Here is a 14,531-nt window from a genome sequence, read left to right on the forward strand (position 1 = left end):
GTCGGGTTTCAGCTGGTCCCTAAATAAAAATGTGTACTAGTTCAGTGAACACGGACGTCTTACAAAACTCCAAAACAGATAAATGATAAAAAAAACCACAAGATTAACATAGACCGGAGCACCCGACTTGCCTATATTTAGAACACATTTTACAATAATAGAAAGAAAAATGCAAACACTGTCATTCATTTCCTGTCTTTTTTCATCTTTAATTTCGAGACGATTAGTTTCCTTTTTTTCGATGGCCATGCGTATAAGACTTAACATATTAAGTTTCCCGAATTGTATATATAACATAGTATATCCAATATCTTCTTTTCGTGATAGTGTCATAGTATAAGTGTTTTTTTTTAGAATAATTGTGTTAGAATGTACGTCATATTGCCATTGTGACAGTTGAAACATTATGTACTACGTTTTAATCCATGAGGACGTTATACCAATTATATGTGGCTTCTATCAGGATTCGTACAATAGTTTGATGTTATATTAAGTTCATAAAAAGTACTCCTTTAAAAAAAAAAACTTATTGGAATATTTGTTCCGTTTTACTTTGCAGGGCTTCACAATTCGAGGCCATTCGATGCCATAGTCGGATGATATATAAGGTTTATGAAAAATACTTCTTCAAATCCCAAGCTTATTCAAATCTTTGTTCCGTTTTACACTTTGATGAAAAAAATTTATGGTTGAGATGAACATGTAATTTCCCAGAAAAAAAAGGATTCAGAGATGAAGGTGATTTTGATAGACACTTCCTATCTTTAAGTCAGTATTCTTGATAACTTTATAGCTTGATTGGTTTTGAGGTACATTTTGATAGCAATTACCTGGTTGGATTTCTGAGTCTGATAACTTTGATGTTGTTTAAATTGTTTATAACATTTCTTTCAATAATTCAAAAAATAAATAAAGGCAACAGTAGTTTACCTAGAATATACTGTCATTAATTATATTTAGTAAAAACAAATCTGAGGAACGAACCAAAACTGGATTTGTCCTTGCAGGTGTTGTTAGGTTCTTTTATTTAATGGCGTCTATCAGTTTAATATCAATGGTCTACTGAATGTATATTTTTTTAAGTACACGTGCTATACATAAAGGTGATACCAGCTTAAAATACACCTGTGACGTAAATCTTTAGTTCAAACTCTCCATTTTTTTCAGAAATTGAGAGTTATTTTCTATTGTCCGTATTCATTCATCCGGACGTTTTGCCCTTTGGACATTTCCATGGGTACTTTTTTAAAGTGTTCACCCATGGGAATAATTCTAGAGGAGGTAACGCGATATATAATGAAGATGAGATCTAACTAAAACGACTGATACTGAATTTTTAAGAATTGGGATCGTAGTAATAATCTCATTATTAATAAACAGCTTTTATTTGCGAGTCGTAATTCCATCTTGTAAAATATAGTATCGTATTCACTGTTCACGAATATTCAACAATACAATCCATATTTTGTTTTCCAATGCGAATGTTGCCTGAATTGTTGTCACGGATAGTATTCAAATGCCAGGGTAAAAACGAACTTTTTCCATTGAGTCCCATCTCTCTTCTGAGCATCTACAAAATATCAAATGTGTTATCTGTGTGTGAGTGAATTATATTGTAAAATTGAACACATTAATATTATTCAATAATTAAAGTAAGAACAAATATATTTAACATAAAAGTTTGATTTTAATTTTGCCGTTTAAGATAATATTGTGGTTTAATAGAATAAAAAGTCCAAGAAACTGAAATGGTAAAAATGAAAAAACACTTATAATCCATTAGCATATATGCATAAATATTAGTTTTGTTACTCTCCCGAAATGTCACTTAAAGTAACAAATAAATATCCTCTCAATCCTCCTACAAGAAAGACGTGCGTATCCAATGACTTCAAACATAAATCTAAATGAACTTTATGCAAGATATTTTTATAGTAATTATTCTACTGTTCATAAATACTTCGTTAAGTGAGTAAATGATCAGCTTGCTCTTAAATTTTACTTGCAGATTCTGGAGTACAACACGGAAAAATGAAAAGAAAAACATTACAAAATCAATAAAAATCCATTTAAATGTTATTATCTGAAGATTCGTTTGTAATATTTAAGGTGTATTTTAAGTTAACGAAAGTCCAAATAACTGTCCATTCCTGTGAAATAATGGGCGTCGGCCCTATAACTTTTTCTATAACGTGAATCAAATATAGACCTATTGGGTGTGTGCCCCGGACTAAACGTTTGAACAAAGACAATCCATAGAAAAACAATAGATAATTTATTATAAATGTAACTCAGTTTCACAGCATGAAAACGGGAAAAAAATCGGATGAGCATAACAGTAACATTACGAAAGTTAAAATAAAGATAAGTTCACGTTCTTTATTTTGATCGTTTAAAATTCATCCACAACTGTTGTTTATCGTGTAAGAGATTTATATATCTTGTATAAACACCTGTCTGTTGTTGTACTATATGTCGCCACTAAGTTGTTTTTCATGTGTCTGTGACATTGCCTTATTTAAAACGTTATTACAAATAACCTAAAGATGTTTTCTTAAGTCTCAAACCATTGTCAAGTGTCAAAAAAATATACGAAGCACCTAACTGTATCAAATTAAGACTTTTTCAGACGTCATCATTTTTTGGTCATGTCTGGTTATGTAATGTATTTCAGTTGTTTCCTGTAATTAGTTAATATTTCAGTTCTATCATGTACAGCTTCTGTTTAATGATTTTATAAATTTACTGTTTGCAAAAGTATAAATTATTCTAAATAATAAGGATGTTCTGGTAACTAACAAAAAAGCCTGGCCGTTTTTGGCACAACTTTTTTGATCTTTTGGTCCTCGATGCTGTTCGACTTTGTGCTTGTTTCGGCTTTCAAACTTTTGTATCTGGGCGTCACTGGTGGATCTTGTGTGGATAAAATGCACTTCTGACGTATTAAAATTTTCAACTTGTTGCCTTTTGTTGGATGTTGTTCGTGTGTTTCTTTGTCAATTGTATTCTCCAATTTATTTATATTGTAGTCCTGTGGTGTTGAGTTGTCATTTTAATGTTATATTTCACATGGCTATGAAAGGGGAGGTTTGGCATGCCACAAAACCAGGTTCAACCCGCCATTTTTTTCTTTAAAAATGTCCTGTACCAAGTCAGGAATATGGCCATTGTTATATTATAGTTCGTTTCTGTGTGTGTTACATTTTAACGTTGCGTCGTATGTTTTCTCGTAATTTTGAGTGTAAATTCACATTGCGATAAGACGTGTCACGGTACTTGTCTATCCCAAATTCATGTATTTGGTTTTGATGTTATATTTGTTTTTCTCGTGGGATTTTGTCTGATGCTTGGTCCGTTTCTGTGTGTGTTACATTGTAGTGTTGTGTCATTGTTCTCCTCTTATATTTTATGCGTTTCCCTCAGTTTTAGTTTGTTACCCCGATTTTGTTTTTTGTCTATGGATTTATGAGTTTGAACAGCGGTATACTACTGTTGCCTTTATATTTCAGACATAGAGGAAAAAGAAACTTTCAACGATTGATGAATTTTATTTAATTTTGCAATGTCTCTGTTCATTACAAGACTACGTTACATTATTTTAAACCTTTATTAAATTTTTCTGTAGATATTAAGATTTGAATTGAAGTTGAGTTGTACATGTAAAAAACTTATTTATAACGGAATAGCGCATACTCATTTTACGGAAATGTTTTTAACCGTGCTTGAAAATTTAGAAAAAAGTAAAATCACAAAAATACTGAACTTAGAGAAAATCAATTCGGAAAGTCCATAATCACATGGCAAAATCAAATAACAAAACACATCAAAAACGAATGGACAAAAACTGTCATATTCCTGACTTAGTACAGGCATTTTCATATGTAGAAAATGGTGGATTAAACCTGGTTTTATAGCGCTAACCCTCTCACTTTGATGACAGTCTCATCAAATTCCATTATATTTACATTGATGCGTTAACTGAACAGACACAATAAATAAAATAGTCAAAATATGGGTACATCAGTCATCATCGTATAACAATTTTAAAAGGAACAATTTAACAGAACACAAAAATACGTATCTACAAACACATTCATTGATTTGTGTATCTGACGTAAGAAAATTTTATACGTCACATAGATTTGTCGTTCAATGTGCCTACAAACAATTTTAAAATTTACATCGGTAATGTTATACCACTGTCCCAGGTTAGGGGGAGGGTTGGGATCCCGCTTATATGTTTAACCCCGCCACATTATTTATGTATGTGCCTGTCCCAAGTCAGGAGCCTGTAATTCAGTGGTTGTCGTTTGTTTATGTTTTACATATTTGTTTTTCGTTAATTTTCTTACATAAATAAGGGCGTTAGTTTTCTCGATTGAATTGTTTTACATTGTCTTATCGGGGCCCATTATAGCTGACTATGCGGTATGGGCTTTGCTCATTGTTGAAGGCCGGACGGTGACCTATAGTTGTTAATGTCTGTGTCATTTTAGTCTTTTGTGGATAGTTGTCTCATTGGCAATCATACCACATCTTTTTTTTATATTAGCAGACAGGGTTAAAAAATCAAAATAAATTTCAGAAATAGACCCGAGATTTAAAATAGTTCAAAATTTATATATAGAGTTTATAAGAATCTACAAATAGTTAATTCGACTTCGCGATTGAATAATTTTGACGTTTGTGGTTCAACGTATTTTATAATTCATAATAGAAATATTGACATACAATAGAACAATATCATACTGACTGGATCTTTTAAAGTATAGAGTCACGTTATGAGAACCAAAGCAATACAAAAAGTCGCATATATAAAACACACCACAAAAAAATGAAAGACAATACAAACACATTGACGAGATGTATAAGTACCGAGCCACGTCAAACGGATATCACATAAAACCATTTAACAGTAAAAGTAATATTAATAATAAAACAAAGACAAATGAAAGAACTATAAAACACGTTGTTAAGATGATAAACAACATCAGTACGAACGATCCTGGTAAACTTGTCGATCCTTTAAGTAAACTTATTCTAAAATGTTACCAATTCAACGATGTAATAAGATCATTGAATATTGTTTATTGGTATAAATATTGATTTTGTTATCAGTAAATTAAAAGCAAACTAAATATTATTTGTATGCTATACACATATACACATCCATGGATCTAACATCTCTCGATACCTGTATCTTGGCATTGCACAAGGTCATGTTTTCCTCTTACTGTTTATGGCATCTTTACACGAAACCCATTGGATTTTGGATGTGTACGGATTGATAATTTATTCTTAGATGCATAATTTTTATTAGTTGAGAGAGGCTTTGAACTAGCTGTTAGGTAACTGCGAGTACTCTCATATCTGTACTAGTGTCTTTTTGTTGTTGGGATGTACAAGTACCCGTCCACGTCAACTTTTCATCCATCTAATGTGTTCACCCTTTTTCAAATGATTTTTATAGTCGTTCTTATGTTGTTTGTTATGCCACTGTCCCAGGTTAGGGGGAGGGTTTGGATCCAACTAACATTTTTTAACCCAGTCACATTCTGTATGTATGTGACTGTCCCAAGTCAGGAGCCTGTAATTCAGTGGTTTTTGTTTATTTTGTATTACATATTAGTTTTTCGTTCATTTTTGTACATAAATTAAGCCGTTAGTTTTCTCGTTTGAAATTTTTCACGTTGTCATTTTGGAGCCTTTTATAGCTGACTATGCGGTATTGGCTTTGTCATTCATGAAAGCTGGTGACACATAGTTGTTAATTTGTGTGTCATTTTGGTCTCTTATTGAGAGTGGTCTCATTGGCAATCATACCACATCTTTTTATATATTAAGTTTAGATCTTAACATATACTTATAGACCCATACTTGTTGTTATATATGAACAAAACGAAATATCATATTGAATTAAATTGAGAATGACAATGGGGAATTGGTATATATCAATGAGACATCAACTACACGACATCAAGATTACACCGACAGCAACCACACGAGATACAAACAAATGAAACAGCTCCTCAAACGATACAATAACGAGAGAAAACATCTTGGAACTTGTATTGCGTTGATTTTCAATGACATTCAAAACTTTGCTGAAAGGTTGGACTTTAACTATCTCTGAATTACACAGTTATTGAAACTTATAAACAATGCAAAATCGAATCGTTATAATAAAGATATATCAAGCAGGTATCTGTTCTTTAATTTGCATTTACTATCATGATACACTAAAACAAATACAAAAAGTGCAGCCTGTTTCATGTAAATCTTATTTGTAAATACTTTTTGTCAATTTAATTTGTTGTGCACGATATAATGCAGATCAGTATAATGCAATAATATTTTAAGGGGCAGCTGTTATTTTTGTCATTCTGCACCTTCCTGTTATGGGAAAAACTCAATTCCAGACCATGGTTGCTATGCCACAATTATGAGAAGGAACTACCGAGAGACAATTCAAGTCATACATATTTTTAATCAGGTAATAAATTGTCCACGATATATTTAAAAACATAGTTCCTTATAATGTTTGAATGCTATGTTTTACCGTCGTTCCGATACAAAATAAAACGATGTGTTATGAATAGCAAGCATTGTTGTTCCCGTATTATTTTAATTAGAGGATATTTTCAAATGCATCGTACAGATTACATTTTGTGTAGTATGGGAGAACTAAATGTCATACAAACTAATATTACTCAAGAGGCAAATAAAATGAACCAGTGATCTGTAAGGTACAGTGACAAATGGGGCTATCATCTATTTGTAGTAAATGTTGTGAAGGCTATAACAAGAAATACAAACCCACTATCTGCTTCATACATTTTTGTTCAATATTGATAAATAATATAAATTGTTGTTATTTGTTCGAATTTTTTTATGATAAATATGGTCTCACTGATGAGTCTTATGAAGAGGAAGCGCGCGTCTGGCGTATGAAATTATAATCCTGGTAACTTTGACAACTACTAAACATGACAAGATTGAAAGATACCGTTTATTTGTTTTTCATGTAACAGTTCAACGACGTTCTCATGAGTAGAACGTTTGCCAATCAAGTTTATTATAGATTATCACATATTTTGTACTGATATGTACGTTTTTGCATGGCCAATAATAGCCGGAAGTCAAGGTTGGTTATCAGCCCTCAGGGCCGATATCGATATCAGCCCTCGAAATCCATATCAAGCCCCCGAGTTTAACTTCCGGTAACCTGTCAATCAAAGGCTATTTGTAAACAAGTTGAACACAATGAAAAGAAATTTAAAAAGTTACAAATGTGCTGTAGAAGAAAAAAGTAGAAATCAACAGTGAAAATCACAAAAGTTCCCGTAAAATTTTGACGTCATGAGGTATTTAGAAAATATATGTGGAATGAGTAGCGATATAGGATTCTTCCTAAGCATTTTTTAACATTTGTAATGTAACACTTTAAAGTCGTTTAATATTTGCAATTCTGTTAACCTACTGTGATACGAACTTTTTTTTTAACTCACAGTGATACATTTATCTTTTTTTTTTTGTTAAATATCTTTTTGATTTTTGATGAAATATCAAACATAATTAGGTGTAAGCTATTTGTTTTCTCCTGCTTGAAAATATGTGATAAATAGATTATGACATGTCATTTTCCATATGGTCCATGGTATCAGCCCACGACCCATATCAAGCCCTCGGGCTAAAGCCCTCTGGCTTGATATGGGAGTCTAGGGCTGATACCAGGGCCATATGGAAAATGCCATGTAATAATCTATAAATATAATATATAAAGATAAAAAGATGAGGTACAAGTGACAATGGGTATAAATTAAACCAATATAGGTCAAAATACAGCAGTCAACACGGTGCCTTTGATCGAACTGAACAGCAAACTATAAACGGCCCCGAAATTACTGGTGTGAAACAATCCAAACAGGAAAACCAACTGTCTTATCTATCACAAACGAGAAACGAGTAATATGTTCTCCTGACATATATTATCATAGATATGTAAAATTAAAATAGACTTCAATAACATGAGATAAAATCATTTTGGTATATTAAAATACTCTTGGGTCTTTTGCACCTCAATATATTTCATCCCTGACAACAAACAACACAATGGTTTGTTTATTGCGTGTTTCATTTTTACTCTTTTATCAACTACTTTTTCTGATTTTTGTTCACGTTAACATGCGGTTTCAACAGCTGTATGCAGTATTTATAAAAATCTGTGACCTGACGAATTTACTTTAGCATGACCTAAATAAGAAAACTGATAATAATATTGAAGAATGAAGAATTCATACATCAATGAAAAATAAACTATAGGTATTATTATAACTCTTAAACTATTAATCGACTTTTAGTTGAGTACACTACATATCTAACAATTCGGTGACATAATTTTTTAAATTTATAATACGAAATGACATTTTAGTTTATTCGATTACAATCACTGAAGCTATCACGATTTTCTAAAATCTTATTTTCAGTTTTGTTCGTAAAAAATCGAAAACAGACTAATCAAAATTAATATTGATTGAAGAAGACATAGTTAACAATTTACTGTTTATTGTTTAAAACGATGCTTAACTGTTAAAATAATAATAGAAATTCGTGGCAAAGTTGCAACTGTAGTGAAGAGTCGTTAGTGCACATACTTTTCTTTTTAGGGAATCACATAGCATAACAAAATAAAACCCTATCAATGTTATACAGATAAACAGCTAAAACAAATACCACATACTGCTATTAAAGGCCCCAAAATTACAAATGTTAGACAAATCAAGCGAGAAATCTAACGGCCTAATTTATGTACATAAACTGAACGAAAAACAAATATGTCAAGCATCATAGTCTATTTGTTTATTCTTAGAACTGTTGTTAGCATTTACGTTACATCAGTGTGAGCGTTAACATATTACGTTCTACTTTATGATCCCTTAGTGACGCTATACTAATATATTGATAATGGTTTTCAGATTTAATTTGACGGGGGATAATGTCGTTTTCCTTCTTTACTCCAGATAATACATGTAATACCCGAATAAAAGTAATTGTAATCTATGTAAATAGCAAAACCAAAATAGTTACAGTTGTATATCTACGGATAAAGGATTACTAACAATAGTCAATATATCTTTCCGAATGTTTGTTCCATCTTAAAAGTACATCCTTGGTATTTGTTTTCCAATAAAATTTACGGACTACTTTTGAATATTATCACGTCCTTTCCCAACCCTTTTCAACGAATTGACATGTTCGATTTTAAAATAAGTCTATACAAAATGCAGGGGCTTCTATAATGACTCGGTGGTCTGATCTTATATGAGTTTCATGAAGAGTACTTCTTTCTACCACAGGCTTATTCAAATCTTAGTTCCGTTTTACACTTGAAAAGGCAAAATTTATGGTTGAAAAAAATATGTTATTTCTCATAAAAATATATTATTAAGAATGTTCCTTCGTCCAAGCATATCTTGGATGTGCAGGATGAAGGTCATTCTTAGAATATGAGCCTGAGGCTCGAAAGTAATGAATTAGCTTAACTTCTCTGTGAGGGGTGAAGTTAACATGTAATAACTCTGTTTAAAGAAACAAACTATAAACACCAGACCATAGATAGCCAGTGACCTTGACCCTAGTATATAAGCACCTGTTCCATAATAACTCGTCATAATTTAAAGTATGTTTGTGTCGACCATAAAACCCATAAGAAAAGGGTGGGTCTAACTCATAATCCCTAGGGTGGGAATTAATTACTTTCGAGCCTCTGGCTCATATTCTAAGAATGACCTTCATCCTGCACATCCAAGATATGCTTGGATGAAGGAACATTCTTATTCACATTTCGCCTTCGGTCTCAAGTAATGAATTAGCTTGTTTAAAGTGTAGACACAAACTAAAAACAAAGTCATACAAATGCAACATTTAATAAAAGATCAAACATTAATAACTGCAGAAGCAAAGTCCTTATTGTCAGTATTATTAAATTCTCTGATATAAAACTTATAAAATGTATTCGCACATGTCCAATTCGCTGTTGCCATAATGTCTTTCACAGAACATCCAGAAGCTAATGCAGCTGAAGTAGAAGCACCTCTAAATGAGTGTGCCTTAAAAATGTTAATATCTATGCCTGCTAAAAGTAACACGGTTTTTAACCATCTAGATAACGTAGAAGTAGAAACTTTACGAAAAGTTGCAAAAGAAATGAATAAACTAGAAGTCTTCCTGACATCTCTTGTACGTAAAACATAATTAATCAATGTCTTCACCACGCAAAGTTCTGGTTTAACAAAACGCTTAAACACCACATAAGGCAGACTAAAACCAGGTCTAGTAGTTTTCAAAAGTTCCTGTATATGAAAAACTATAATGCCTTGTCTTTGACTAAAAGACATAAAATTTAAATCTAGAGCTGATATAGATTGTGCTCTAGCAGCTGTAGTCAAGGCAACTAAAGGCACAAGTTTAAAAGTCAAATTTTTCAATGTTAAATCCTCCAATGGATATAAAGAACTCAAAAATGTTAGTATCAAATTCACATCCCAAGTGAAAGAGTATCTTGCTCTTGGCGGATTCAGGTTTAAAGCAACCTTTCAACATACGTTCAACAAAAACAAATTTAGTTACATCTACTCCAAAAAAGGATAAAGTCTGTGTCAACATTGACCGAGTAGTATTTAACACTGAATATGAAAAGTTATTGTTTTTCAAAAAAATTAAATAATCTATCACATCCTTTTCAGATGGTCGAAAATAATTGGTTTTCCTTTGAACACACCAAATAACGAATTTTCTCCAAGAATATTGGTATTGCTTGATTGTAGAAGGTCTCCAAGATGCAATGATGACATCTGCAGATGATTCTGAAAATCCTCTATCAAGTAGCGATTTCCGGATACAATGCACACGGTTAAATTTAGTCTCTTCCTTAATGGATGGCATTCTCCTGTATGCGGCATCATACCTAAATCTTTGTGTTGAGGCAGTCTAACTGGTAAAGAAATTAACATTGGTATTAGTTAAGAAAACCAACTTTGTGCAGGCCAAAATGGAATAATCAAAATAGCCTTCTCAACTTTGTCACTTATAATTTTCATTAAAATTTCCCCAACAAAGTAAACGTTGGGAAAATATATGGTCTAAAATTAGACCATGAAATAGTAAAAGCATCTACATAGGTAGCTTGTGGGTCAAATGAACACGATACAAATGTAGGGACCTGAAAATTCAAACGTGAAGCAAACAAATCAACGTTTGGAACAAAGAAATGTTTACAAATTCTATCAAATATTTCAACTTTCAATTGCCACTCTGTGGAGTCTGTAAAATTTCTAGACTTATGATCAGCATCAAAATTTTCTATTCCAGGAATATATTGAGCTGTGATAAAAATATCCCTTTCTGAACACCAATCCCAAATCTCTGCAGCAAGCCTGTCAAGTGACAATGAGGCCATGCCTCCCATTTCGTTAATATAAGCTACTGCAGTAGTATTGTCTGATCGTATACCAATATGGCATGACTTTTTGTGACTAAAAAATGCTCTTAAAGAGAAAAATATAGCCAACAATTCTAAGAAGTTTATATGAAAAGAGCGTTCTGACAATCTCCATCTACCACCAGCAAATTGTCCTTCAAACTTAGCTCCCCAACCTTCTAATGAGGCATCTGTTTCAATCCAAAAGTTTATTTGTATAGGTCTTATCAGTTTTCCATTTTCAGATTTTAAATTGTTAACCCACCAAAAGATTTCAGTTCTTGACTCTTGTGTGATAAAAATTTCAGAGTCAAAATCACCATTACAACTATTCAGTGCTTCCACTTTATTTCTCTCCATGTTTCTGTAATGAAGTGGTCCCACAGATACTGCATTAAAAGCATGTACCACAAGACCAATACATGATGCAAAGCATCTTACAGAAACACACTTCTGTTGAAGAATAATTTTCCCAAGGGAGATAATTTTATCTATTTTCTCATCTGTCAGAAAAATCTTAAATAACTCAGTATCAATAATGAGACCAAAGAAAACAATGCGTTTTGAAGGAAAAAGGACAGACTTCTTATAATTAATTCTGAAACCAAGTTCATCAAGCTTCTGCACCATTTTTTCTGTATTTACAATACAACTTTCTAAATTCTGATCCATAACAAGAGAATCATCAATGTAATAAATACATCTAATGCCATTTTTCCGAAAAAATGCATAAACAAGTTTTAAAACCTTAGTAAAAACTCTTTGTGCAGAAGCCAAACCAAAACAAAGAACCTGAAATTCATATAAATGTCCTTTCCACATGAAACACAAATATCTCTTAAAATCATTATTAATACTTATACTAAAATAAGCATCTGTGAGATCTATGGATGTTAGATAATCATCCCTTTGAATTACATCTAAAACAAATGATAAATGTTCTTGTTTAAAATGATGATAAGCCACAAAATTGTTTAAATTTTTTAAATTGATAACAGGCCTTAAAGACCCATCTTTCTTAGGAACTAAGAAAATATTGGAAATAAACTGGTTCTCCAATGATTCAACTTCTTTAATAGCTCCCTTAGCCAATAATTTTTGGACTTCTTTTGAAATTATTTCAATCTTGTGAACAGGGAAATGTATTTCATGCATAAAAGATGAACCTTGTGGCACAACATCAAATTCAATTTTATAACCTTTTCTAACTGTATCTAATATCCATAGATCACTTGTAATATTTTCCCATTCGGGATAATTAAGTTCTCTCACCTTAACTATTGTCGATATAATGGTTGTTCTGGTAAAACCCTCTCTGAGAGTTGTGACCTCTTTGAGACCCTCTGTTCCCTGTCTGGAAACCTCTCCCTCTGCCTCTTAGGGAGGGGAATTGCCTTCCGCCCTGTCGACCGACAGGGCCTCTGGAGTTTAAAGACTGATAATGGTCTCTACTATAGTTGCTTGGAGCACTATTATTGTTAGACCTAGATCCTCTACCTAGGAATCTAGGACTAGCTATTGGAATCTTGGTGTAATCACCAAGTTCCTTCATCTGCTTCATGCAATCAGCCCCAAAGAGTGATGAATCCACCGGAACATCAGAGTTACAAATAGGCTTAAACTTATCATTAAAATAAGGTCTAAGAGCTGAGCGTCTCCTCTGTGTCAGAGAAAGAAAACCATGGCCTAACAAACAAATAGAATCAGACAAAAGCTTTCTAGTATTGTCAACATCTTATGGCTCATTCTTACAGCACTGATTGGCCAACTGAACAATAGGGGTCAACCCCTTAACAAAATATCTTTGAGTTTCCTGCATCTTAGAATCAACAGTGTGGGCCTGTCTAGGCAATGCGGTCCAAATCTCCTTATTGACCCTAGGAACACAAAGGTTCTCACAATTTTCTGGCCGTAAATATCTCTCCTCAATCAACTTAATACTTTCGTGATTTGATTTAACTGACATTGAAGCATTTACAGCCTTGGAAAGACCAGAAGATAATTTAGGCCCAGTCTTCTCTTCTGTATTCAATTGTGGGATTTCCCAAGCAAAATCATAATCGTATTGTTCTACCTGTTCATCAACAGGTTGAGATTGTGGTACATTAACCTCACTAAGAGGAGCCCTAAAGGCATTAGAAAACCCTAGGGCTGGGTCAAAAGATGTGTCAAAATCAACTGGTGCTGGACTATCATCAGCCCTAGCAGAGACTCCAGAAGGAGGTAAATATACTGGATCCTCTAAGTAATCCAGATCAAAATCCTGAACAGAATCTGCATTTAAATTAGCCTCTAGAGGCAAAATTTTTGTGTTAGAGGATACAGCAGCAGGGTTCACAACCTCTGCTTGAATAGAAGACTGTGAAACTGTCTCACACCTAGGGGCCCTTACAGGCTCTTTCCCACAATTATTTATAAATCCTCTAAAAAGATGAGTCAAAGTGTCAATCGACTTGCCCATTGTAGAAATGCCCATCTTATCCCTCAACACTGATAATTCCTCTAGAGATAAATCCTCAACTCTAGGAGATTTAGTAGCTTTACTAGTAGCACTAGTACCCTTAGCCTTCCTTTTGACTGCTTTAGGTGCTTTGTCACTCGTAATGGCAGTGCCTTTTATAATTTTATTAGGCTTTTTAGGAGGTTCATTCACACTACCTCTAGTTTTCCTATTCAAATCATCATTTTTTATTTCATTAGCAACATACAGATGCTGAAAATCATAGCCATCGGCTTCATTATCAATATCATTTTCTTCATCTTGCAAAAGCAAAACATCTTCATTTTCAGACTCAGCCATTTTACTAATTTTAATAATATAACGTGTACCTGTGCAGGTAAAACACGTGCTAAATCTGAAGAGTACAAGCGACCTTCAGTTAAAGAGAAATACACCTGTAATTATCTACCTGTTTAACAAACAGGAGTCAAATAATAAACTAACAAATTGCCGTACTTCGTAGGCAAAAACTTTAATGAATAAACTTGTCATACATCGTAGACAATAATTTTATTTACAACAGCACTTGTCGTACATCGTAGACAATAAAAT

At 32.9% G+C, this 14,531-nt stretch overlaps 1 protein-coding gene and 1 pseudogene across 1 annotated transcript; both read right to left on the reverse strand.

Annotated features, from left to right (window-relative positions):
- Positions 1-9,935: 9,935 nt before the first annotated feature.
- Positions 9,936-10,944, reverse strand: LOC139501565 (uncharacterized; annotated as a pseudogene).
- A 1,910-nt stretch (positions 10,945-12,854) lies between these two features.
- On the reverse strand, positions 12,855-14,279 carry LOC139500498 (uncharacterized). Its single transcript, XM_071289238.1, has one exon. It carries the CDS (start codon positions 14,277-14,279, stop codon positions 13,215-13,217), a length of 1,065 nt encoding a protein of 354 aa, XP_071145339.1. The 3' UTR covers positions 12,855-13,214.
- Between the last annotated feature and the right edge of the window lie 252 nt (positions 14,280-14,531).

Source organism: Mytilus edulis, chromosome 13, assembly GCF_963676685.1.
Source record: "Mytilus edulis chromosome 13, xbMytEdul2.2, whole genome shotgun sequence".
Lineage (NCBI taxonomy): Eukaryota > Metazoa > Mollusca > Bivalvia > Mytilida > Mytilidae > Mytilus > Mytilus edulis.